Here is a 23,984-nt window from a genome sequence, read left to right on the forward strand (position 1 = left end):
TAAGGTTAGGCAAGCAGTGGACGTATGGACGCCGCGCTAACGAAATGGGAGCCAGTCTCGGTTCATGAAAGAGCACTTTTTATCTTCCATAAGATACAGCTCGGCTCTAGAACAAACTTTCACGGCCTAAAAAACGCTGATGAAGCTAACCGCGATACGGTCGGCGACACGCTCTTTTACAAGTGAAGCCAAGCAGAAATTGCTCGCAAAGCAACGATTCTCTGCTGCAATGACTTGACAAAAACGCTGACTTCTTATTTTAAGTAGCCTTGCGAATTGAATTCTGGTTAAACTTACAAGTTTTTTAATTCGAATGTTTTTATTTTGTGCGTATTATAAGCTATTGGTGATCAAATAGAATGGGTTTAAATACAAAAGTTGCGATTTCTGCATTTTTGTTGGTTTCCGTTTTGTCGTTGTGTGAGGCGAAAGATCGTGTGTATTTTCTCGCTATAAAAGAGATCATATGGGATTATGCGCCTTCAGGAATGAACTTGCTAACAGGCAACAAACTAGACTATGAAAAGTAAGTTCTGTATTAAAGTTATAATTTGTTTTTGTTGCTTGTAAACATTATTCTTTTGAAGGATCCCTCGGATTTACAGTAACATGTACATTGGAAAGAGGTATAAGAAAGCGGTGTACAGACGTTACACAGATAAAACGTTTCAAACTGAAATTCCTCATGATCCCAGCCTTGGGTTTATGGGGCCCACAATACGATCGGAGGTAAGCACCAATCCACATCTGGTTTTATTTGTGGTGAGGTATTTTGGTATCTGTGTGCATTGTTTAGATTGGAGATAGGATCATTCTCCATTTGTTCAACAACGCATCAAAGATTTACTCTGCTCACCCGCACGGAGTCTTTTACACCAAATCCAACGAAGGTGCCAAGTATTTTGATAACAGCACAGACTCGGGCGATGATTCTGTGCCTCCCGGTGGACATTACACATACGAGTGGGAAGTTTTGGCCGAGTAAGTCAACCCATATCACTCATTATAAACAAGTGCAAGTAACTCCTTCAAAGGATAAAGAATTATCGAGACAAAATACATGTATATTTATGCGCAGGAAGCGAAATCCAACCGTTCAGGCACTCGTTTACTTTACAGATACGGACCAGCCAGGGACGACCCAAACTGCCTTACATACATGTATCACTCTCACACTCATTCTCCAGTGGATATCAACTCTGGTCTAATCGGTGCCTTGCTCGTCTGCAGACAAGGTTATTAAAGTGTTTTAATGAAGTTTTCAAACAAAACATATTACTAATCCCTATACAAGCATATTTATTTATTAGCCACTATTCAAGTATGAGTTATATTCGTTACAGGCACGTATCGAGAAGACGAAACGCGAACCGACGTTGATCACGAATTTGTTGCTCTGTTTTTTATTGCTCACGAGAGGGAAACTTGGTATTTCTGGGAAAATTTAGAGGTTGGCTATAAAATAAATGACTTTAAAATGTGGGCAAAGTCATTTACACCAACTTCAATCTGTTGATAGATTTTCATGCCGGGGCAAACCGTTGACATTAATGAGCGGTATTTTCAAAAGGGAAACAAGATGCACGCAATTAATGGTTACATGTATAGCAACACACCAGGTTATCAAGTTTGTCAAGGAGACACCATCAGTTGGCAAATGTTGGGCATGGGTTCAAACCGCGACCTTCACCCGATTACGTTTCAGGGTCAAACGGTGGGTTTTCAGGGTCAAATAAGATGCGTTGTTGCATAACGATTGTTACTGTGTGGTATTGACAATTGTAGATGCTCCATCAACATCACCGCAAGGACGCTTTTATAATGATTCCGGCGACATTGGCGACTGCAATCATGAAGGCGGATAACCCAGGGGTCTGGACAATAGCCTGCAAACTATACAGTCACTATACAGGTAAAACGCACTGTTGATGGCGTTTTCTAACATCTGTAAAACACTTTTTTGGAAAGCTAATATCTTCCTCAATATGTAACAGAGGGCATGATAGCGTTGCTGGAAGTAGACCCAGCTTGCAGAAAACCTACCTCACCACTGCCAGCCGAGAGTTTGACCGGTACTGTCCGAGAATACTTTGTTGCTGCCGAAGAGGTTTTGTGGGATTACGGACCAAATGGAGTTGATGGATTTACTGGGGAAAGTCTCACCGCTCCCGAGTCGTAAGGAAATTTTAGCTTCACACTTGCATATAATGAACATCACCAGGCGTAAAAATTGTTTACACGTATGTGCAAGTGTGAAAAGTGTAAATTCCACAACTAAGCTTAAATGTTAAAAGAGATTATAATCCACAATAGTGGTGTGTAATTCATAAAAGATTATAATCCACTATAGTGGTGTGATAAAAAGGGAAAGGTAGCAAAAAAGTACATTAAAATATTGTTTAGAAATTCAGCTACATTTTTTGAGCAAGGCTCAGACCGTATCGGTGGACTTTACAAGAAGGCGGTTTATCGCGGATACACAAATGCCAATTTTGACGTGCTAAGTCCACGTTCAGATGACATGGGAATACTCGGACCAGTTATTGCAGCTGAAGTTGGTGACACAGTGAAGATTGTGTTCAAAAACAAAGCTACACAAAACGTAATTTCCAGTGCTTACTTACATTCTCTTTCAAAACAATGAAATTTAAATTGGCAAGTCCACTGAAAAAGTCGATTATGGTATAACTATAAATGTTACACATAAACAGCATAAAAAATGTGAGGTAATGAAATGAGCCAGTTTAAGGTTTTCCGACCAATGTATTTTATTGAAACCTTACATGAATAGCCCATTCTATTTGAATAACGTTTTTCTTTGCTAAAATCGTTTTATGTAGGCATTTAACATGGAGCCACACGGTGTATATTTTTCTGAAGCCAGTCCGGTTCTGCCACAAACGAAGCACACTTACACCTGGTACGTCTTTCAGCCTTCTTTTTTTCTGTCGTCAGCTAAAAAGATAACACTTGTTTTACAGGACTTTGCCGGATACGGTTTCACCGGGTAAAAATGACCCCAACTGCATCGCATTTGTTTACACATCTTCTGTAGAGTACATTTCCGACTCCAACGCTGGCCTTGCGGGGCCTATTCTGGTTTGCAAACGAGGTAAACGGTTACTTTTACCTTATAAAAACAATAGATAATCATATTATTCCAAGCAAAAAGTTGTCAGTTTATGACCACCAGATTATATATGCCACTATAACACATGACACTATAATAAATGATCTATATTCTAATTACTGTTTAAACTCGAGTTTTTTTTTGGAATTAGCAACACAAAACGTGACGGTTTTTATTTAAAAAAAACCTTCCCATGACACAATAATTAAGCCGTTATGATGACATTTTCAATCACTACAGGAACACTGGCAAGAGAATTGGCAAAACGCAACAAGTTCGTATTGATGACTGTATATGATGAAAACCAAAGCTGGTTTTTTGATGAAAACGTGAAAACTTTTACCTTGGATCCCTCTTCTGTCAACAAGAAGAGCGGAGATTTTAAAGAATCCAACAAGATGCATGGTAGAAGCTTATAGCCAGTCCACGGCACTCCAGTTTGTTGGAACTAACAGACTAAATAAATACCATAAACATTACTGCCAAGGTAGTGGTGTATATAGAATACATCGTGTAGACGTTTCGACAATCTCTGTTGTCATCATCAGTACATGTTTATGATGTCTACCTTGGCAGTAATGTTTATGATTAAACTACTTTTCAAGTCCGTGCATAGTGTTCATAAATAAATACCATTTACATATAACTTGACAATGTATCGGCATACGTATCGCTTTAAAAATTAATGCTAAAACTAATTACAGCTATCAACGGACGAATGTATGGAAATCTGGCAGACATAGATCTATGTACAGATGAGGACACCGTGGTTCACTTGCTTGCTGTCGGCACCAAAGTGGATATCCATGCTTTCAAGTTTGATGGGGTGAATGTCAAACTCAAGTATGTGCTTATACGTTGCCTAGTTTCTCTAGCTAAAGTAAACGTGGCAGAGTTTGGTTTCACTTAATTCTTAATGCACTGAATGGTGTACAAAAATTATTTGTAACTTTATGCGTACATAAACACTTTATCATAGCTATGAACGAAAATAATTTTTTGTGTATCTAAGTAATGTATCGCAAGCCAATTATTAAGTAGGCAACATTGTATTTGTAGTGGTGTGAGCACAGGAGCTGTTAACTTGTTCCCCCACATGTCACAAACAATAGTTGTCCGCCCTGAGCATGTTGGTTCAGGCATGATGTACTGCACACTCATTGAGCATGTGGCGTCCGGAATGACGGCGGTTTTCAACGTATGCAAAGATATAGTATATTTACATTTATTCAAATTCTATGTGCGTTTGAAATCTGTTCTTAATATTGGTTAGCGGAAAATTTAAATTTTCGTCAAAACTGATGGTGATTGTTAATAATTGGGAGGTGTTTAGTATTTTTTAGATTTATACCCGATAAACATTTTTGATCACATATTTAACTGTACCAGTCCAGAGTTTGCAACCCGGAATCAAGTGTTGAAGCTGCTGCTCATGTTGTTGCTGACGAAACGTCAACAGTCAGGAGGTATTACATCGCAGCAGAGGAGGTAATGTGGGATTACTCCCCAACTAGGATAAACATCGACCACGAATCTGTCGACATCGAAGGAAACCACGGCTACGATCACGCTCACAGGGAACTGGGAAAAACTATTGGTAAGACCCAATTATTACTTCACAGCGTTTAAATTTCACTTGGTAGATAAACTTGACTTGGCTGTCATTAGACAGCCGTTGATTCAAACAAGTGGTACGCAACTTATACAGGCGTTGGTAAAATAAAAATTTGTGGTACTGTCGACAATGAGAAAATGGTTGCGAATGGGTCCTTTGTTTTAAACTGTCGTAATTTAACAGGTTCCATTTACAAGAAGGCGTTGTATTTCGAGTACACTGATGACACATTTACTGTTAAAAAGCCAAAGGCAACACATCTGGGTTTCCTTGGACCTGTTATCAAAGGCGAAGTCGGCGATCAAATTATGGTAGAAAACTGTTTTGACGTCTAAACATACAGCTCTTATCCAACCTACTTTTATCTTAAAGATAACGTTCCTTAACAAAGCGAATCGGGATTACAACATGCATCCATGGGGAGCAGTGGACCCTGATGCATATAACTTGGATACAGAGGCTGTCAAACCCGGACAACGAAAGCAGTATTCGTGGACTGTAATAATAATTTAACATTTTTTTCTAGTTTACAGAGTTTAAGATACAGTTTCTTTTGTAGATACCAGCGTCAGCCGGATCGACCGGGGAACAACCCAGCTGTTTGTCATTTATATATCTTTCAATTGTTGACAGACCTAATGACGCAACTGATGGACTAATGGGTCCACTTTTGGTGTGCAGAAAAGGTACGTTTGAGAAAGGGGATTAAAAACTGTCTATAACTGTGCAATGTGCAGTACGTTGGTGCACAGTGTTGGAATGGTTCGTAGTCCTTGCCGTTACTTTTGTGATAATAAAAGCGCTGGCAATTTTTGAAATGTACAATTTTATGCATATATATTGACCTGATTTTTGGTGACAGGTGGTTTGGACAGCGGTGACGTCGATGAAGAATTTTTCCTACAGTTCCAAGTAGTTGATGAAAATCTCAGTCATTATATCGACGAAAATATTGACGAGTTTATCGGGGTTGAAGGATTTAATAAAGACAGCGGATCATTTGTCGAAAGCAATAAGATGAAAGGTATCAAGATGCAAAGATGACGAAACACCGAGTAGATATAAAGTTTAAAATAATGTTTTATTCTACAAATAAATCGAATGTGTATAGTATATGTAGAATATGTATAATTCTGCAATTTTTTTACACAACAAATTAGTGCTAAATGTTTTGAGCTGAACTTCCAAATTATTTCTTTCTCCTATTATATGAAACCCGTTGTTTGCTTGTTAACTATATTGTACGTCGAATTTTTTTAGCCATCAACGGTTTGCTCTCTCATGTCGATGGCCTAGTGATGCACAAAGACGATCGCGTTCGTTGGCATCTGATTGGCTGGGGTAATGAAAAGGACTATCATTCGGTCCATTTCCATGCACACACATATGTTTCCATGTAAGCATATCTACAATCTATATGCAAGTTTTTAGATAAAATACAAAAATAATTTGTTTGTTGAATTTAGAACTGACGGAATTTATCGTGGTGACGTATTTGACGTGTTTCCTGGATTTTTCGGAACAGTGGAAATGAGAACTATAGCTCCCGGTGATTGGTTACTGCACTGTCACGTGTTTGATCACATGCACGGAGGGATGGAAACCACATACAGTGTACTCGAAGACTCTCGTGCAGGTGACTTACCTATTTTTTTCAGAAAATAGTTGAAAATTTTGTCCTTGTTAACAGTTAGAAACGAAAATACGTTGTTCGTACCCCAAAAAGTCAAAATACCAGATTTTTACATGTAGGAACACGTTTTTCTTTATTTGTTTGTTGAAATCACTTACTTAACAGCAATATTTCTATAGACTCAGACATATGAGTTGCTGTTGCAGATATATTTTTGAAAGTTCGAATATTGGTTACAAAATATTATTTTTTCTAGCAATCGGCAGTAACAGAACTCGTCAGCGTACATCTTGCGACGCCAGACAAGATGGTGAAAACTACATGTTAAGATGCAACAACATGAACATCGCCAGAACCAGCGATCTCTTTCCAAGCACTAGATGGAGGTTAATGGCTAATGACGAAAGTGACAATAGCATTAAGATTTTGACAAGGAAAGTCACTTCGCTTGATCTAAGCTACAATAGTTTGACTGAACGTCAAGTAAGAAATTTGCTGATCAGGTTTCCCAACCTTAGAGTTCTAAAGCTGACTGGTAACCCAATAAGAAAGCTTAGCAAGTATCTCATTATGCGCAACAAGCTGTTGAAAACCCTGGTTCTCCGTAACACGCCATCTTTTCAACGCATTACTAAGAATTTCCTCCAGACCAAAACTGGCAATCGAGACTTTGACCTACTTGACTTTTCCAACAACCCACAGTTACAACCAGCCTGTCAAAGTCACTTATTCATGAACATGGACAGGCTTGTGGCTTGCCGTGATTCTTAAAGGTCTAAAAAGCGCATTGTAAGTTGTCACTAACTTTGTCGAAAATGGCATCATTATTAACCATGTAGAATACGCAGGTTCGTGAACAAATTAACAGACCGCTTGAATGTAGAAAATACTTAATGTCCGATATGAGCATATGCAGTGTTTTTTAAGGTGTTTTGGGGGACCGTTTCGGTCAAATTTCTCCAGCGGTTTCCCAAAATTTGGACTTGCAACTACAGTACTATTTTTGGTATTTAAATGAAACACTTGCGGTCTCTTAAAACTACTTAGCGGTCACCCAAAACTTAAAAAAACGCTGCTGATATGTTTCAACTGTACAAAAATATTTTAATTCAAGGTGAAATTTGAAGTAGTCTATACTCTAGTCTATGCTGGTATTGTGTTTGTCATTCTAGCTTTGCTTTACACGAAAAATATAGTTACTGGAACTTTATTAGTGATGTCTTTTTCAGCATTTTACACTTACAGTTTTACTGCTGGATTTTCAAACATTGGTACAAGACGCGTTTGCGAAAAAATGCTTGATTAAGACACGATGGAAAGAGTTTAGGATTTTCAGACAAATCCAACAAATTAAAATCAAAGTATGGGTTGTCTAAAACCAGTGACTTCGAAACGTAAAACAGGCTTGAGTTTTTAAGACTTAGTCGCTTTAAAAGCTTGTTGTCTGATATTAAGTTTCCAATAAGAAAATGAAGATTGTTGTTACTTAGGTCAAGGGAATACAGATTTTTAAATTTCGACAAAATTTCGCGACTTTCAAAATAATTGAACTGGTTGTTGCTTAAATCTAAGTGCCACACATCCCCTGGCGAGACAGAAAATGCTGATCCGTGAGGCAGACGAACTTTAAGTATCATATTTTCGCCGAAGAGGTCAGTTGCTCTCTTTAAGTCCATTCCATCGCAAAGACAAATAAGCTTGCCTCCAATCTTCTTCATGTCGCAAACATCCCGTTTGGTTGCCGAACGGGACAACTTAGCTTGCGAAATTATCGCTGGTGTGATTTCTAAATAAAAAATATTCACAAAATAGAGTAACATTTTAGTTTAAACTCTTTTTTACCACCAAAGATATTTCAAAAAAACATCAAGAATGTCTAACCAAATGTTATGGAGCTCATTCGCCAGAATTTCCTACCTTTTTCCAGCACAATATACGTAGTTTCCATTCCCGCTTGGATGTGTTCAAACACGTGACAATGTAACAGCCATTCACCGACTGCTACCGTTTCCATGTCAACGGTGCCGAAAAATCCAGGAAAAACATCGAACACGTCTCCACGATACGATCCGTCGGTTCTAAGAAATGTTGCGAAAATGTGTTTACAAGGACATAGAAACGCACTAAAACAAAATAACATTTTCCGAGAGCTGTACTCTGGGGTTACTCCGGTACTCCTAATGTAACTTACAATACGAAATGTGAGATAGGGATGAACATTACAAATTGCACAAACAAGCGTTCCTAGAATATTACCCGTCTTTTGAAACTAGATGTTATATTGCAAATTAAATTTGCGTATTCCCACTACACGTCAAGCTCCATTTAAGTGACGAGACACTTGACTCGATATCCTGTGGATTTTTTTTTTGCTTTAACGAAACCGTTTCGCAACGACAAATTTAAAAAGGGGGCATTGCAAATAAACCTTGACTTAACTCAAACAAATCGTCGGGTCCCATAGGTCTCATAAGTATATTTAAAACTTGTAGAAACGCCAAAAATAACAGAACATTTGCATGGGCAAACTCATAAAATCACAGATAAGGATTAGCTAATAAACGAAATTTAGAAAGAGATATATAGAATGAATTTATGATACTTACATTAGTCGGAACGTGTGTGCATGGAAATGGACAGAATGATAATCTTTTTCGTTGCCCCAGCCAATTAAATGCCACCGCACGATGTCGTCTTTGAGCATTGTCAAGCCGTCGACGTGAAATAAATATCCGTTTATAGCTAAACAGTAGAACAAACATTACAAATTTTGTATTTTTTGAAACGTTTTCAAACAGATACGTACTCTTCATTTTGTTGCTTTCAACAAACAATGCACTTTTCTTGTTAAACTCCTCTGGATCCGCACCGATGTATTTCTGAATATTTTCGTTCAAGTAATGACTCGTGTTTTCGTCAACAATGTGGAACAGGAGAAAGAATTCGTTGTCTATTTCCATGGTATCATAAGCACCTTAGAAAAACAGGGAAAGTACAAATTTTAATCGAATTTACTTTTCAATCAAATGATATCAATGTTTTTTTTTTACCAGAAAGCTTTTGCGAATTTTAAGTTAAAATGAACCAGGATGGAACTTTTTAGGTTTAATGTGAAAATTACCTGGTTTGCAAACCACCAGGGGACCCAATAAACCATCAGCTGTATCAGCTGACCTATCAACTGATGACACATATATAAATGACAAGCAGCTGGGCTGATTTCCAGTAGGTGAAGCCGATTCCGGGATCTGCGGAGTTTAAACGCATATGTGTGAAAGCATATGAAGTAAACACATTTGAAAAACAAGCAAAATGATATTACAACGATTAACTTTTTCTGAAAAGTCTTTTGGCTATAGTTTAGTGAGTACTTACTTTCCAGATATATAACTTTTTCTTGCCAGGATCCACAGAGTTTTTTCCCATCTCATATGACTCAGGATCAATTGCACCCCATGGATGCATATTGTATGGTCGATTCGCTTTGTTCCAAAACAAAATCTACAAGTAGCAAGGAGTGTAAGGCACTCATGCAATAATTTGCCTTCGTTGGCTAAATGTAAATTAAGGACAAAAAAGCATACCCTTATCGTATCACCAACTTCGCCCCTAATGGCCGGCCCCAGTATTCCGAAATGGTCAGGTTTTGACAGTTTCACAGTGTATGTGTCATCTGTGTACTCAAAGTACAGCACTTTTTGGTATTTGGAACCTACAAAAACATTCTTTTTATTGTAGAACACACAGTAAAGTTATACTAGCCGCTTTCTCACCTATAGTTTTTCCAGGTTGCCTGTGTAGATGAGTGTAGCCGTAATTTTCTTTCTCGTGTATTGATTGACCTTTCAAGTTAACCTCAGAGGGATTGTAATCCCATGTTACCTCTTCAGCCGCGATGTAATATTGCCGTACAGTAGATTTTTTAACTATTTCACTGTCTTCTTCATCGGAAACAACTGAACTGTTGCAGTTTTTCGCCTTAAAACATAAAGCGTGTGGTTAAATTGAGATCGTTGCAGAAGCATACAATACTTCTTATCCACCCCAGCCATAGTTCGGTGACGTATCTCATGCAATGTTTGCCCATTATTTGCATCAAACCAAAAGCAGGTAGTGTACATGAGCAGAAATGCAAATGCCATGAATATTGAGTAAGCATATGTTGCTCATTAGTCATGTTTAACTTTTTTTCTTAACCTGCTTTTTCCTACCGTGTAAATTGCGAAGAGGCCTGACTTGATATGATCCATTAGGCTACAGAAAACCAATCCTTTTCCAACTTCATCAGCACGAACATTTACGGTTTGAGATGTGTGAGCAAAAAGGTTGATCGCACCCGTACTTATACCGCTACAAAAAGATCGAATTAGCAACATAAATCACATTTTACGTGGTTTATAAAATGGATTGCATACTTAATTTTAACGTTGATTCCATCGAACTTAATAGCATGAATGTCATATTTGGTACCGACAGCAAACAGGTGAAATATCGTGTCCTGGTCTGTGCAGACCTCAAGGTTGTTCAGGTTTCCAAACGATAACCCGTTAAGCGCTGCAAAACAAAACGTCGGATTAGCCCACCCTATAGAATTGCACTATAGACCCGTATTGCCTTGGGTTTGTAAGAGTCATGAACCTAAAACGAATTTCCATAGAGCCAGGTTTCGCTATACGTATCGACTCTGATACATTCGTTAACTAGGACGTTTAATGTCAAAGCGGTTTTACAATTGGTAGGTGTCAAAAGATATGTCTGACCTAACAATTGATTTTTTAAAATAAACATTGGCCCATGGGACTGATAAAATATTGTTACCATAATTTTGAAATCAATAGTGAAACTTACAATGCATCATGTTTGACTCGGTAGGTGGATTTTTCGTGACGGGCTGTGTCATGAAAGTTTTCATATTTTCATTAAAATACCAACTGTTTTGTTCTTCAAAGATTGTCACAAGAAGATATTTGTGGCGTTTGGCCATTTCAGAAACCATCGTGCCTAAAAAGACAAAACCTGTTGATAATCTTTCAAAATTTTGATTTAGGTCATGGACAAACCTTTTTTGCAAACTACCAAAGGACCAACAAGCCCCGCGTTTGAGTCGGCCACGTATTCCAACGACGATGTGTATAAGTAAGTTATGCAATTGGGATCATTTTCACCTGGTGACACTGAGTCAGGAAGAGTCCTTTTTGAACATAAACACGTTTGATGTAGTTAATTTCTATTGTGTATCAACATAATAAAAACATCTGCTTCAAGCTTTCTCGTTTGCAAACATCAAATACATAACAAACCACAAAATAATAACACAAGTGTTGCACGAGTTTTTTTCTGAAATATCTTACCAGGTGTATGTGTGTTTCTGACCAGGGAGAACAGCATTGGCTTCGGCAAAATACACTCCTTGTGGTTCAAGGTTAAACGCCTGTAATTGCGTCACAAGTTGTATGTGTGCATCTAGTTGGCTTTATTTAGCATCGGTACTTGCGTAGAACAAACAATTGCATTTTTCGCGACTGTATTTAGAACATTACCTTTCCATTCTCCTTTGATTCATGTGCCGGGTTTCGCCACAGTAAGGTGTATTGTTGGGTAAAGAATACGTACCAAGCCCTTTCTTAAATAAATCAGGGCGTTGTTTTTATTTTTACATGTTTTCTAAAATGGGGATTGAAAACTTTCCCACTTGTTTCTAAATTAAACGCGATGTACTTGATAGGGGCCATTGTCATGATTTCGTCCCTAAATAACTATATTTTTCGCTTCTAGCAATTTTAAGCAAGCAATGCTTACGTGTTTTGCAGCTTTGTTTTTGAACAGAACCTTTAGGGTATCGCCAACTTCAGCTATGATTGGCGGACCAAGAATTCCCATGTCCGCAGTCCGCTCACTTTTTACTGTAAAGTTTCCGTTTTCGTAACCTCGATAAACCGCTTTCTTGTAAACACCACCGATAGCGCTACCATCGGTCTTAAAGTAAGTAGATGAGTCACTGAAACAAAGAACAAGTTTTATTCCTATTTGTCAACAGGAATTGTGGATATTACGTTGGCATAAATTCTTAAAGTTAAGGTAGTAACTAGTGATGCACCGAACCCGCCTAAAAAGGTTCGGGCGGAAACCGAATATTCGGCCACGAGGCCGAATAATTTCGGCCGAATTAGGCCGAACCTAAAATCCCCGTTTATATGAATGTTGCCAACTGAACCTTGTGTCGTTGATGCGAGTGAAGTGAATTATGATAAATCAAAATCACTTTCACAATGCGGAAGTTTTACTAAACTTGTAATATTTTGTAGACAATGTGGCTCGTATTTTATAAACACAACAATTAGTTAATTTATTACGTTTCGTATAGGCGAAAATGATAGTTTAGGCATTAATTCAATGCAATCAAAAAGTTCGGTTTCGGCCGAATTTTAGAAAAAAGTTCCGGCCGAAACCGAAACATCGAAAAACAGCGTATTCGGCCGAAATGTTTCGGCCAACCGAAACTTCGGTGCATCACTAGTAGTAACGTTTCAAACAAAAAAATGTTCCACGCCCACACAAAAAGAGTTTTACCTGCCATTAGCGTCGAGTCGTTCACCGGTAAGTTGATTTACATTGCTCGGTGCATAATTCCACCAAACCTCCTCCGCTGCTATAAAGTATTCACGAGTTTTTCCTGTCAGACTGTCCGACGGAACTGAGGCGTTTGGCTTTTGACACGTTGGATCCACGTACATTAACGCCGTCATTCCCTCTGAAATCAAGTTGATGGATCCTTATTATGTATAACTGGCCATGTATTAAAGGTTTGTCTTCACAATATAGCAAGATCCTATATTCCAAATAACCCCAGGGAGTAAACTTGGTTTGGGAAGGCAGAACACCTCTCCAATCCCTGCCCATATTGTTTTTTTCGTTGCCAAAGAGGGCTATTTTTCGTTATATATGGCGTCATAGACAATGCTTTGATCAGGTCTGTCGTTTTTTGTTATGACGCCAAATAAATCCCTTTTGAAGTTAATTCTGGCATTAATTTGCAAAGTAGAGCCGATGAAGTACTTGATTTATGGCAATCGTCCTGTGTTGTCTTAAATTGTCAAAACCTGTGTAATGGCTGTATAACTTGCAGGCGATGATCCATCTGCCGGGGTTATCGGCTTTCATAATTGCTGTCGCAAACGTTGCTGGAATTGCGATCATCGCATCCATACGATGGTGATGTTTCAAAACCTTAAATAATTTGAAAACGTTTACAAATCTTACGTATCTTTGTCAAAGTGCGGCTTTGTCCAAATACATTACAAAAAGTAAAAATCATAATTCACATATTTAGTTGTTTACATATTTAGGATTAAAAAAAACACGTTTGAAAAAAATGTGCTGGTTGTCGTTCCTACCGTTTGCCCTTGAAACTGAATTGGGTGCAAATCTCTATTCGATCCCATTCCAATGATATGCCAGCTGATCGTGTCTCCCTGACATACGTCGTAGCCTGGGGTGTTACCGTACATGAATCCATTTACCGTGTGCATTTTGTTGCCCTTTACAAACAGCTTATCGTTGAGATCAAATCCTTCGTCAAGATTGTTCATCTGAAAGAGAAACACCGGTTTTTAAGTTTTGTTGAGTGGGTCACATCTAATTTGTTTCAGATGTTTAACTATTGTTTTACGTTTTAGTCGTTACTGCAACTCTGCAGTCGGTATTAGGGTGAAGGTTGAAGAAATGGCGTTGACTGCGTTGGTTAGAACCAATAAGTTGGTGCAAACTAACAACAAGCTTATAGACAAATGCAGTTGCACAAAAAAATCCCAACGTGATGGTGAAAACGGGAGTTGTACTCACCCGCATGTTTTCCCAGAAGTACGAGCTTTCCCGCTCGTGGGGTATAAAGAACATCGCAACGAATTCGTGGTCGACATCCCTTCGTGTTTCGTCGTCTTTGTAAGTTCCTGTGTAGCGCCATTGTCAAATACTGATTCATATTGCCAAAACAAAATGTTTTGTTTGTAAATAAAATCGAACCTGGGTTACAAACTATGATGGCCCCGATAAGACCGGCATGGACGTCGATCGTTGAGTCGGAATGGGAATGATAAGCCCAAGTTAAGCAATTTGGATCGTCCGGTGTTGGTCCGAACCTTTAATAAATGATTTTGAAATCTTAAGTTATACTACAATTATGTAAATGGCCGTTGCTGCTCAGAAAAACCAACAAATACGTTACAAACATTGTAAAAACTTACTCTTTAACAACTTCCCAAACGTAAGTATGTTCTCCGCCTGGCTGAACGCTGCTGCCTGGACCATTGGTTTTGTTGATGCCATAATTTGCACCTTCGTTGTTTTTGGTGTAAAATACGCCGTGAGGGTGGATTGAATAGTTTTTTGACGCATTGTTGAAAAGGTGCACAATAATGCGATCCCCGGTCTACATCAAAACTCATTTAGAATTAAGGTAAGGGGGGCTATACAACACGTTTTTAAAGATATGTACTGACCTCAACCCTCATCGTAGGGCCCATAAACCCTAAGTTTGGGTCGCGCGGTGCTTCCGTTTGAAACGAGCTGTTGGTGTATTCCCTATACACCGCCTTTTTGTAGGTCTTTCCCAAAAACATGTTACTGTATATGTTCGATATCCTGCAAGAACACAAGAAAATATTTTTCACCTTAACAATAATTTACAACAGCAAACTAAGAAGCATTGTCCTTACTTTTCGTGCGAGAGCCTATTTCCTGTGATGATATTCAAATCAGATGGGGCGTAATCCCACATAATCTCTTTGATTGCAAGATAATATGTTTTGTCTTTTGCGGCACAGCTTCCTGCAAGTATCATCAATAGGGCACTAAAAACAACTCGCCCCATGTTTATTCTACTGACGCAGCTTTAACCAGACCTTGGCAAATGAGTTTCTAAATGGCAAAAGTTTAATTTGCAGAGTTGAATAAGTTCCTTAAAAAAACTTCGGGCCTGGAAGTCAACTGTTCAACTGATTAGGACCTAAGCCGTTCCAACTTTGTTCCAAAAGGACAAAACATCTATTTTATATCGGATTACTGCACTTTTTTGGTGTTTGCTTCTTTTTTACCCTGACTCATCCAGCTTGAAATTGACTTGCCCTCTGGCAAAAAGTTTGCCCGATTCACAAATTCAAAGTGGTTTTTGAAAACCCGCAAAAGCGAAGGCAAATTTAGAAATGTGAGAAAAAGCTGGGAGGATGAATTAAAAAGCAACACTGTCGTGTAATTTTGCTTTCTCGTGGGGTGCTGTTACATGGTTTCTCAAGTTTAAAATTCTATATTTGTTTTTTTTTCTCCTTCGAGTTGTTTCAAGCCTTAAAAAATGTATGCATTGAAACAAACTGTATTATGGTTTCATTTTAAACGTTTGCTTGTGCTGATTGTTTAACTTTGTAAATGCAGGTGCAACATAAAATAAAGCTTACATAGGGTATATTCAATTGCCTCTGAAAAAACTCCTTGGTCTGCCTCAAGTGGAAACTGTTGACGGACGTAAAGCGTTGAAAGTCCCAAGTGTATTTGCAATTCTATAGGGCATGCAGTGTAGAAAAAGTAGCAACTAACAAAATATACTATTAACGCAATTGCTAAATTACATATATTCTGTAAAGTACTCGAAGAAGTATCACAATAAATACAAGTTCCCAATATTTGTCCAAAAGCAAAAAAAAATAGGAAAAACGTCAATTAAATATAGAAGTTGTACTAATAGCTAATGTTAAAGAAACAATGTGGGCAGTTTCAATTTCAACTCGCATAAACGAAGCAGGTTGTAGTAACATGGTTGCAAATGCAAATGAAAGCCAGTCGTGAGTGATGTATAGGTCATACTAAAACCACAGTTGCTTTACGTTGTTATTGGTTGCATTCTTGCACTTGTTCAGAAGAAAAAGTTATTGAAATCACGCAAAAATATGAAACCGATTATCATAAGTGCGGTGGTGCTCAAGATGGAAACTATGTACTTGGAAGGGACGAACGTAAAATTGTAGCAAATCTTAGTTCGATGTGTTTGTGCAGGTGTAAAATGCTCAGCCAGCATCTCCTAAACAAAATATTGTTAAAGTGACGATACACAATTAAATCTGATGGATATGCTGCAAGTTATTGCAATCAGTGTTCACAAACCAAAAACTTAAAAACCCACCCAACCGCCGTTTGCCACTACCCATTCGATGACAGTGTGTTTCATGTAGTCACTGGCGGTTCTGATGACGCATTCAACAAGTTCGGAATTCCCCTGAATGAAAACCATTTAGTAAGTTTAAAAGTTCCTGAAAACTTATTTTACCGATTTATTACATTGATTGTTTGTGGCCAATTGGCTGATAAGTTTTTGCTGTAACTATTTTTTATTGTCTCCATCTTAACCCCGCACAGTCAACCGCATTGCGGAAAATAATGCCAAACTTTCTTTGTGTGACAGAAAAATGTCTGTTTTCCTTTTTTATCGCTTGCATTAAGTTGTTTTGCTGTCACACATTGTTTTTTTTGTAGTGAAGTACACCTATAGTAAATCGAGTGTGCAGTTTTATTGCACTGACATTACATCAAGCAATATTAAGAGCATGATTTATGGTAAAAATGGACACGAAGCTTACAATTTTCACAAAACAAAATTAGTTTGACACAATAGCTTCGTGTAGCCTACTTGGGTCGCGAAACTTTGGGGCCTATTTTTGTGGTTCGCGTCAAAAAGCGTTTGTAGAAACCCGCATTGGGAGATTTTCTGTTTGCAAAACAACAGACTGGTATTTTCTATACCCACACGATCGCACCAATTACCTGCGCGACGCAGTCAACAGCCAATTCACCCGCCACGCAAAACAACGAAAGTAATCTTCCCCAAGTAAAACTTTGCGGGTGTCCTCCCAATATGTGAGTGCCAAGCCGAAAGTACAGTCGTTGCAATGATGCTTCGGAAAACCGCCTTTTCACGATGTGCGTGAATACACTTGTGTACACCACGGGATAATGTTTTTCGAGATCACAGCCTGGAATAATATTTTTAAAGGCATTTTATGGCATTTGTGTGATACTATTGGCTTGTTAACAAACACAAAGTAAACAATAAGCAAGCAATTGGCTGTGCAGCGATTTATGCCAAACGAACAAACAAGGTACAGGGAGGTAAATACAGATAATACGAACCGTGTGATTATCAACCTTTAATGGTTCCTCTTGAATAAGCACTCAACCATCAATAAAAATGTAAAATTCTGTCTATTTCGAGGAAAAAACGGTGGGTCACAAAGGAAACTAGAATGCCCAAGGAGGTCTTATTGACTACCTGTGTATTTTGTTGTTGTTTATGGGTGGGTGTCGGCAGTAGGGGCTTACATTCGTAGCCCCATGAAAAACATCTCGTGGTCACTTTGACTTAAGAGTGTTATGGGCCCCGGTTACAAAACTCTATGTTATCCTAATATTGCGCTTGCGCATAAAACAGTCGAATGAGGATGATGGTGTAACATCAGCTGGTAAATGTGATAAGATGCTGCAATTTCGGAACGTTATTATTACCTACACCCGACATGACATTTACAGTTTAAACAGACACTTTACATTAAAGCTGGCGTATATTGATGAACACGCAGCGTTACAACAGCTTAACCACATGTAGCACTTACCAAGGTTCAGGATCCGGTTTGACAGTGCCTGATCGCTGGCTGGTTCAATCTGGGTTACATGCACCTGCTGTTCGTATCCGCTACGTTTGAGCCGATAGCACACGTAATCCCTGCACAGTCCCGCTGCTAACACGCAAGCTTCGTCGTAAACTGCCGGAACAAACACCGAGTCATCACCGCTCTGCATTACAGAAGGTGACAGTTCGCCGGCAAGTTCTTCATCCTTTGTCTTGCTTGTCTTGCTTCCTCTATAACCAACAATGCAGGTACAAAAGTGCGTTTGTGACATCACTTCGTGTCACCTCACGCAGCTGTATAAAGTCAGTCTATAAGCTGTGATAACACCCCGCAGCCTACTTAAATTGACATTTTGAAATGTCAATTATATTACGGCAATTAACAACGACAGCAATTAGTGAAGAAAAGCCTATGCTACATACCAAAAGTTCTGTCAATGAATAGCACCAGCTTGTTGATAAAACCATTAACATCACCTCTTGATAAAACCATTAACATCACCTCTTGATTTGAAAGGTATTTTCCAGACATTGTAATATTTTGGTATTGCGCCTTGCGGACTGATATAGTCTTGTTGCCTTGCAATTTAAAGGGGCTGAATTAGGCTATTGCATCTACCACAAATCGACGCTCACAATTTAATGATCATTAAACTCATGTTTGTGACGAATGACAATCTTTTTTACAGAAAATAACCGTCAAATCAATATGCAATGTCCGACTAGTTACCTCACTGTTTAGCAGTAAGTATCAATAGCAAATATGTATTTAATGACAACTGTACTTAAGCTACTGTAACTGGTTATAAAGGTTTTAATTTCAACTGTCCTTCATGTTTCTTGACACTAACGCACACTGCATTTATAGTTCAAAGACTTGAACAACTAACGTGGTTGAACCTATTTGGTTCTTCACATACACCGTAACCAAACTTGAATGCCAAGCACTGCACTCGTCTGGGCGCCTACACTGAACCAATTCCAACACTCACTGAGGCATTTCAACAACGTCACAGGCGTGATCAGGGCTTCCGTGCAAAAAGCGCCGAGTTGCATGAACCGGTGACAATTGCCCTGCAGGTCACTCGTTTAACAAAACTTTGCTGACTTGATTACACGCTGACAGTGCACTGATTCAACCTATAAATCTACACTATAGGAAATTATTTTAAGACAACCACAGCACACATTACATGCTTCCATCCGTGCTAAAGGCACGTCAACTTTTATTGTACGTCTTTTTTACTTGAGTCACCTCATGACTAAGACTTGCATAAAGCCCATAGACTCACGTAACAATTAAACAGCGTGCGTTCTTTTGTCCCGCTAAACAAGAATCGATGTTGCTGATAGCCAGGTTGGGATGGAACTTGGGCATAGCGGCCTCTACGGAATTTAGTTCTTTCATGTGTCAGTTGAAGATTTTAATAGTGTATTTTGGCATTCGTCTCCGGTTGGTTTCAAGCGCAGAGCTTTCAGTATTTTGCGCAAACGCACCGAACAAATTCGACGACAGCGTTTGTTCCACAGTCCTTCTTTTCTCTGGAAAAGGCGCAACTGGTCTGAAACACAACGAGACAAATAATGATATTTGAACACACGTACCGGAATTCGGTTATTTTACATGGCTATTCCTACGGTAAACGTAGACGTGTAGCATGTCTTGCATTGTACAAGGCAATTTTAATAAATGTTAGCCACTTACTACGACCATGATATCAATAATTTGCTGTCATATCATTTCTAAGATTGTTATACCATTTCTAAGTTTACAATTAACTTACATTCGCTGGTGTAGCCAATGGGCTGAAAGACGCCACGTAACCGTTTTTCTTCTGCAAAGCGCTCGTATGTGCTTTGTCGCAAAGTAAGAACTTCCCGTTGTTTTAGGTCTGGTTGACAGAAAAGATCAAATTTACTTGGAGATGACATCGCTACAACAAGAGCTTGAATAGCTCAAAACGGTATTGTTTGATATTACAAGTTTAAATCTGTCTTTAAGGGAATTGACAATATTGTACCAGGAAGTTAAACAAATACAATTAGTAGTTAAGTAACTTCTCTCACACATGTGTAATTTAATTCGAAATAACAGACTGGATCAAACTTCATACCTGTATTGATAGACCAGTTGTAAATACGAACTGAAGTGGGCAAATGAACTGCCAACACATTATCAAAATGCTCAGTGCTGTTATGTTTATCCACAGAAGATGTGTTTCCAATCGTGTTCACAAATTGATAAACTGCTATACACGACGTCTTGTTATCCATGTTATTTTCTTGTACCCTTTTTAGAGACTTGTGTGTTGTTTCGCAACGTGGGCAGCAACGATTTTTCTCTGGGCTTTCGCAGGTTTCTTGGGAACGTACAATGTCACATTTGGGCATTTTGCACTTTACTTCACCGTTCTGTCAACAAGCAAAAATCGGTAAAGATGTTGCACAATAACCCAAACGTCAAATGTAGGCTATTGTTGTTTGCGATGGGTCGAGCTACTAACACAAGAACTCACAGCAGAAAAGGTTTGCTAAATACGGATAGGTGGCGTACCGCAGTTATTTAAATTAACATTACGACTGCATGGTTAGGGACTAATTTAACAAAAAGCTCTGGATTTTTAGATTGATGTTATTTCTATTATTGTTATGAAACCTCATACTAACCCTAATAGCCCTAAACGTCAGCATTTTTTACACAAACTGCATTTAACATATTTGAGCGCGCCACCTACCGGAATTTAGCAAACCCGTCTGCTGTAAGTACTGGTGTTAATAGCTCTACCTTTGCGATCTTTAAACAGATCAAAATATACCATTTTTTTCACTAAACCTCCAGGACTGATAGGTGTGGAAATGCTAAATAGGTTGAGAACTATAATAATCACATGCCGAAAAAGACGCCAGGGGGTGCTACAACATTATTGGTGATTTTAAATAGCTCAGAGTTCGAGCTCGTGAAAAAAAAACTTGATTCCATTGCAGTTGTTGCATGAATTTTTAGCTTAATTTTTGTTTGTTCTACGTTCTAAGTTTCCTAATTCCATAAACAACAGTTTGTTTTGTATTAGGCCTAGTCCACGCAAATCATATAAAAACTGATGTTTATGTTAATCTTACCTCACAACTGCATTCTATGCATATTTTCTTGTTTGCTTGCGGCAGTTCTGCCTTCCATGTGTCGCCACTTCTATGATCTTTGCCCGCAAACGTACAAAATTGGTTCGGATTCAAACTGTCTTTTGTTAAAGTCTGCATAAAAGGATGTCTTATGTCGCCCCCAGGTAAACGATTTTCAGTTTTGGGAATTTGCAAGCCTCCATCGACTTGAACCGGAAAGTTGGGCATGGTTCTATCGGTACAAACTGGGCAACAATCCTTGTCTGTAAAATCCGGTTGAGGACAAGCAATGGGTAGGCACAATTTAGTGCGACAGTAAGTTTCACCAGCCTGTTGATATAAAATAGTTAGAAACATTAGCATTATTCCACGTTTCTTCCGCTGGGTGGACTGCTGAGACAGGCGTCGGTTTGATTTGATTAATTTTTCGTAACGACATAAGTAGGATATATGTGCTAACCGTAAGCATTTTAAAATCATCTAAAAAACAAGCTATCGCTTACCACACAAGCACATTGTCTGCATACGCTTCGGTCAAGGGAAATCTGTTGATAATTTTTCCCAGAAAACGTTTCACCGTGTCTGTGGTAAACCCCATTCTCGAAACAAACCGAGTTTTTTCTCGGTACGGCAGATCCCACATTTTCATTATCTGTTGGCCACCCACCACTGTTCGTCGAAACCTTAAAACTAAAAAGGTTTGGATGTTTCTCAGTTTGACCAGTTACGCCAATACCCTCTGAACTTGCAGTATGACCATACATTGCAGTTGATTCACACCTCTTGCACTTTGTGTTTCCCTGGACAAACCAACATGCTGTTTTAAAACAAGGTAGGGTATGTAAACCTCATTTATATAAAAGCACGTATACCCTACCATTTTGCAAACGCAGGTCAAACAGAGGTTTTTAGCCAAACCCGTGTTGATCGGACTCCACATCTCACCGTTGTTGCGAACTATTCCGTTCATTACACAACTCGACACGCCTAAAGTTACAAAATGTGTTAAGTAAGCCTACATCAGTTATTGTTGTCAGTAAGTTACAAAATTAGAGTCACCATTATTTATTCAAAGATCGGAGTGCATGCAATGTTTACCTGTAGGATAGCCACTGGTTTTCAACGTTAATCCAAGTATAAAACACATTGCTTCGAGACAGTGAGTTAAACTATGAGCAGAAAGCATGTTAAACTAGCCAGGCTACTTCCAGTACAGAACCACTACTAAAATATAAACCAAATCACACCGTCAACATCGTCGCTTTAACTCAGATGCATTGAAACAGCAAAGAAGTTATTTGCCGCTGGAAAAAAAGCTTGCCTGTTGAAGAATGCCTTCAAAAAGAGATTAGCGACACCCGTGTCATTGTTTTTGATGGCGGCCGTGATAATCCGGCGACTTTCAGGTGCAGTCCTGTAAAGGTTTGTCAAGTGGTGCAAATGGGAGAAGAAATGTATTGACAAGAACACAATACAAGGTGTGAGTGGTTGCCGAAGTAATGGGACATCCTGACGACTTGATCTTTACACATTTAGCTCACAATAGTTTTTTTTAATGTTTTTTTGTTTGATTTCATACTTTTATATCACAAAAATTAGCAAAAATGGAAGGATGTCATGCTGGCAATTCCCATCCTGCGAAAGAAGAAAAATCCTAAGTAACACATTTTCATTTGTCATACATTTCTTGGATTTTGTCGATATTTGTTGTGACCATCATTAACAAACCCTTTACATTGCTTTTGATCATAGATGGATTTTTACGAGCTGTTCGCTTTGCGCGCTGCGGAGCTGTAAGTTGTTTGCTTGACAATAATCAAAACTTCGTCTACGTATGTGAACCGCTTGAGCTCAATGCGTTGTGCTCGATCGGCGGCTTCTTTATAGTTCGGTGCATTGATACTGCTGACTGTTGAGTGCCGAAACATTGTTTGCATTGGACGTTGCTGGCATTAAGTGCAATGGAGCAAACGTCGCCAGCAGACTGTGTTGTTTTTTGAGTTTATAAACCGCTATGGTTTGGCTTAAGTGCGGTAAAGTTAGCAAATACATTCAGTACATTTTCGTTTGTTGTTATGTTAAGGCAAGATTCAAAAAAGTGTCTAAGTGGCAGCATAATATTTGTCGATTCATGGAAATAGATATTATGTGAAACAAACAACCGCAAATGGTTACAAACGTATAGAACGAAAGGGATGGTGTCTTATTTAGGCAAGGTGCAGTTATACAAATCTAAACTGTCAGAAATGTTATGTACACACTGTCAGAAATAAGTCTCACAAAAATATGAAAAACAAACTGAAACTAAATGTGTACAGAAATAATCACCATAAATATAAATTTTATGAAAACAACACAGTGTTAGTAATTTGCCACCCTGTATAGGCATATGCTTTTTTTTTGGTTTGGTTAAATTTTTGCCAATAGGCATGTATATAAGGCTCTTTTTGTTTCCGTTTAATGCTGATGTAGAATTAAATTCCAAGCAATATTTGATTGTGATTGCTTATTTAATATTTGTTTTTCATCAAACTAAGTTTTCTATATATTATATGTTTCAGGTACATATATTGCTCTTGCTTATTTTTTTATTTATTCTCCTTATCCGTGTTTTTTTGTGTGTATTCAATGTCTTTAATGTTGTTTCAAAGCTGTGTTTTTGATTGTTACTTATACCCTAGCGGTGTTTGCTTGGGTTGTTCACGAATATTATTATGTTGAAGTGCTAATTTGCTTTAAAATCACCACATTTGCACTGAAACAGATTTTATGATTTTACACTATCAGTGAGGTAGATTGCCATGGTTTTGTTGAA

The 23,984-nt window shown here is 38.4% G+C and overlaps 4 protein-coding genes across 5 annotated transcripts; 1 reads left to right on the forward strand and 3 right to left on the reverse strand.

Moving 5' to 3' along the window:
- The first annotated feature begins 344 nt into the window (after positions 1-344).
- On the forward strand, positions 345-7,588 carry LOC145228829 (hephaestin-like protein). Its single transcript, XM_080094024.1, has 22 exons — positions 345-526; positions 588-729; positions 797-981; positions 1,120-1,235; positions 1,344-1,450; positions 1,520-1,714; positions 1,786-1,912; positions 1,995-2,175; positions 2,404-2,602; positions 2,841-2,920; positions 2,982-3,112; positions 3,371-3,535; positions 3,835-3,973; positions 4,190-4,328; positions 4,520-4,727; positions 4,929-5,056; positions 5,118-5,243; positions 5,305-5,431; positions 5,608-5,769; positions 6,006-6,141; positions 6,212-6,381; positions 6,635-7,588. Exons 1-22 carry the CDS (start codon positions 360-362, stop codon positions 7,147-7,149), a joined length of 3,645 nt encoding a protein of 1,214 aa, XP_079950150.1. The 5' UTR covers positions 345-359; the 3' UTR covers positions 7,150-7,588.
- Positions 7,589-7,620: 32 nt separating this feature from the next.
- On the reverse strand, positions 7,621-15,384 carry LOC145228826 (ferroxidase HEPHL1-like). The gene is made up of 22 exons (XM_080094020.1): positions 15,093-15,384; positions 14,877-15,018; positions 14,622-14,806; positions 14,401-14,516; positions 14,221-14,327; positions 13,773-13,967; positions 13,479-13,605; positions 12,949-13,129; positions 12,178-12,376; positions 11,730-11,809; positions 11,439-11,569; positions 11,227-11,379; positions 10,794-10,932; positions 10,590-10,728; positions 10,152-10,356; positions 9,963-10,090; positions 9,754-9,879; positions 9,500-9,626; positions 9,185-9,352; positions 8,985-9,120; positions 8,296-8,456; positions 7,621-8,164 (listed from the first exon to the last, which is right to left on the reverse strand). The coding sequence occupies exons 1-22, from the start codon at positions 15,245-15,247 to the stop codon at positions 7,626-7,628; spliced, it is 3,639 nt and encodes a 1,212-aa protein (XP_079950146.1). The 5' UTR covers positions 15,248-15,384; the 3' UTR covers positions 7,621-7,625.
- Positions 15,385-15,902: 518 nt separating this feature from the next.
- LOC145228828 (bcl-2-related ovarian killer protein-like) lies at positions 15,903-19,174 on the reverse strand. Its single transcript, XM_080094023.1, has 4 exons — positions 18,033-19,174; positions 17,188-17,396; positions 16,550-16,642; positions 15,903-16,447 (listed from the first exon to the last, which is right to left on the reverse strand). Exons 1-4 carry the CDS (start codon positions 18,319-18,321, stop codon positions 16,283-16,285), a joined length of 756 nt encoding a protein of 251 aa, XP_079950149.1. The 5' UTR covers positions 18,322-19,174; the 3' UTR covers positions 15,903-16,282.
- A 72-nt stretch (positions 19,175-19,246) lies between these two features.
- On the reverse strand, positions 19,247-22,454 carry LOC145228827 (chordin-like protein 2). 2 transcript variants are annotated; one of them, XM_080094021.1, is made up of 7 exons: positions 22,268-22,454; positions 22,047-22,156; positions 21,673-21,969; positions 21,170-21,499; positions 20,164-20,461; positions 19,834-19,941; positions 19,247-19,611 (listed from the first exon to the last, which is right to left on the reverse strand). In XM_080094021.1, the coding sequence occupies exons 1-7, from the start codon at positions 22,353-22,355 to the stop codon at positions 19,454-19,456; spliced, it is 1,389 nt and encodes a 462-aa protein (XP_079950147.1). In that variant the 5' UTR covers positions 22,356-22,454; the 3' UTR covers positions 19,247-19,453. The 2 variants fall into 2 exon arrangements, with proteins under 2 accessions (XP_079950147.1, XP_079950148.1); XM_080094022.1 differs by lacking the exon at positions 22,268-22,454 and having other exon boundaries at positions 21,673-21,986; positions 22,047-22,110.
- Between the last annotated feature and the right edge of the window lie 1,530 nt (positions 22,455-23,984).

This window comes from Phallusia mammillata, chromosome 5 (genome assembly GCF_965637545.1).
Source record: "Phallusia mammillata chromosome 5, kaPhaMamm4.hap1.1, whole genome shotgun sequence".
Lineage (NCBI taxonomy): Eukaryota > Metazoa > Chordata > Ascidiacea > Phlebobranchia > Ascidiidae > Phallusia > Phallusia mammillata.

Bases quoted from the DNA above. Each gene is read 5' to 3' on its own strand.
- LOC145228827 (XM_080094021.1), bottom strand. From the start codon at position 22,355: ATGCTTTCTGCTCATAGTTTAACTCACTGTCTCGAAGCAATGTGTTTT. The intron at 22,157-22,267 runs GTAAACATTGCA...TTGTAACTTTAG, and splicing joins AACCAGTGGCTATCCTACAG to GCGTGTCGAGTTGTGTAATG. The intron at 21,970-22,046 runs GTAGGGTATACG...TGGTTTGTCCAG, and splicing joins TGACCTGCGTTTGCAAAATG to GGAAACACAAAGTGCAAGAG.
- LOC145228829 (XM_080094024.1), top strand. From the start codon at position 360: ATGGGTTTAAATACAAAAGTTGCGATTTCTGCATTTTTGTTGGTTTCC. The intron at 982-1,119 runs GTAAGTCAACCC...TTTACTTTACAG, and splicing joins GAGTGGGAAGTTTTGGCCGA to ATACGGACCAGCCAGGGACG. The intron at 6,382-6,634 runs GTGACTTACCTA...TATTTTTTCTAG, and splicing joins ACTCGAAGACTCTCGTGCAG to CAATCGGCAGTAACAGAACT.
- LOC145228826 (XM_080094020.1), bottom strand. From the start codon at position 15,247: ATGGGGCGAGTTGTTTTTAGTGCCCTATTGATGATACTTGCAGGAAGC. The intron at 14,807-14,876 runs GTCAGTACATAT...GTTTTGATGTAG, and splicing joins GCCCTACGATGAGGGTTGAG to ACCGGGGATCGCATTATTGT. The intron at 11,810-12,177 runs GTAAGCATTGCT...ACGCAATTACAG, and splicing joins AAAACAAAGCTGCAAAACAC to GCGTTTAACCTTGAACCACA.
- LOC145228828 (XM_080094023.1), bottom strand. From the start codon at position 18,321: ATGTCACAAACGCACTTTTGTACCTGCATTGTTGGTTATAGAGGAAGC. The intron at 17,397-18,032 runs GTAAGTGCTACA...ATATTATTCCAG, and splicing joins AAACCGGATCCTGAACCTTG to GCTGTGATCTCGAAAAACAT. The intron at 16,448-16,549 runs GTGGGTTTTTAA...TATTTTGTTTAG, and splicing joins TAGTGGCAAACGGCGGTTGG to GAGATGCTGGCTGAGCATTT.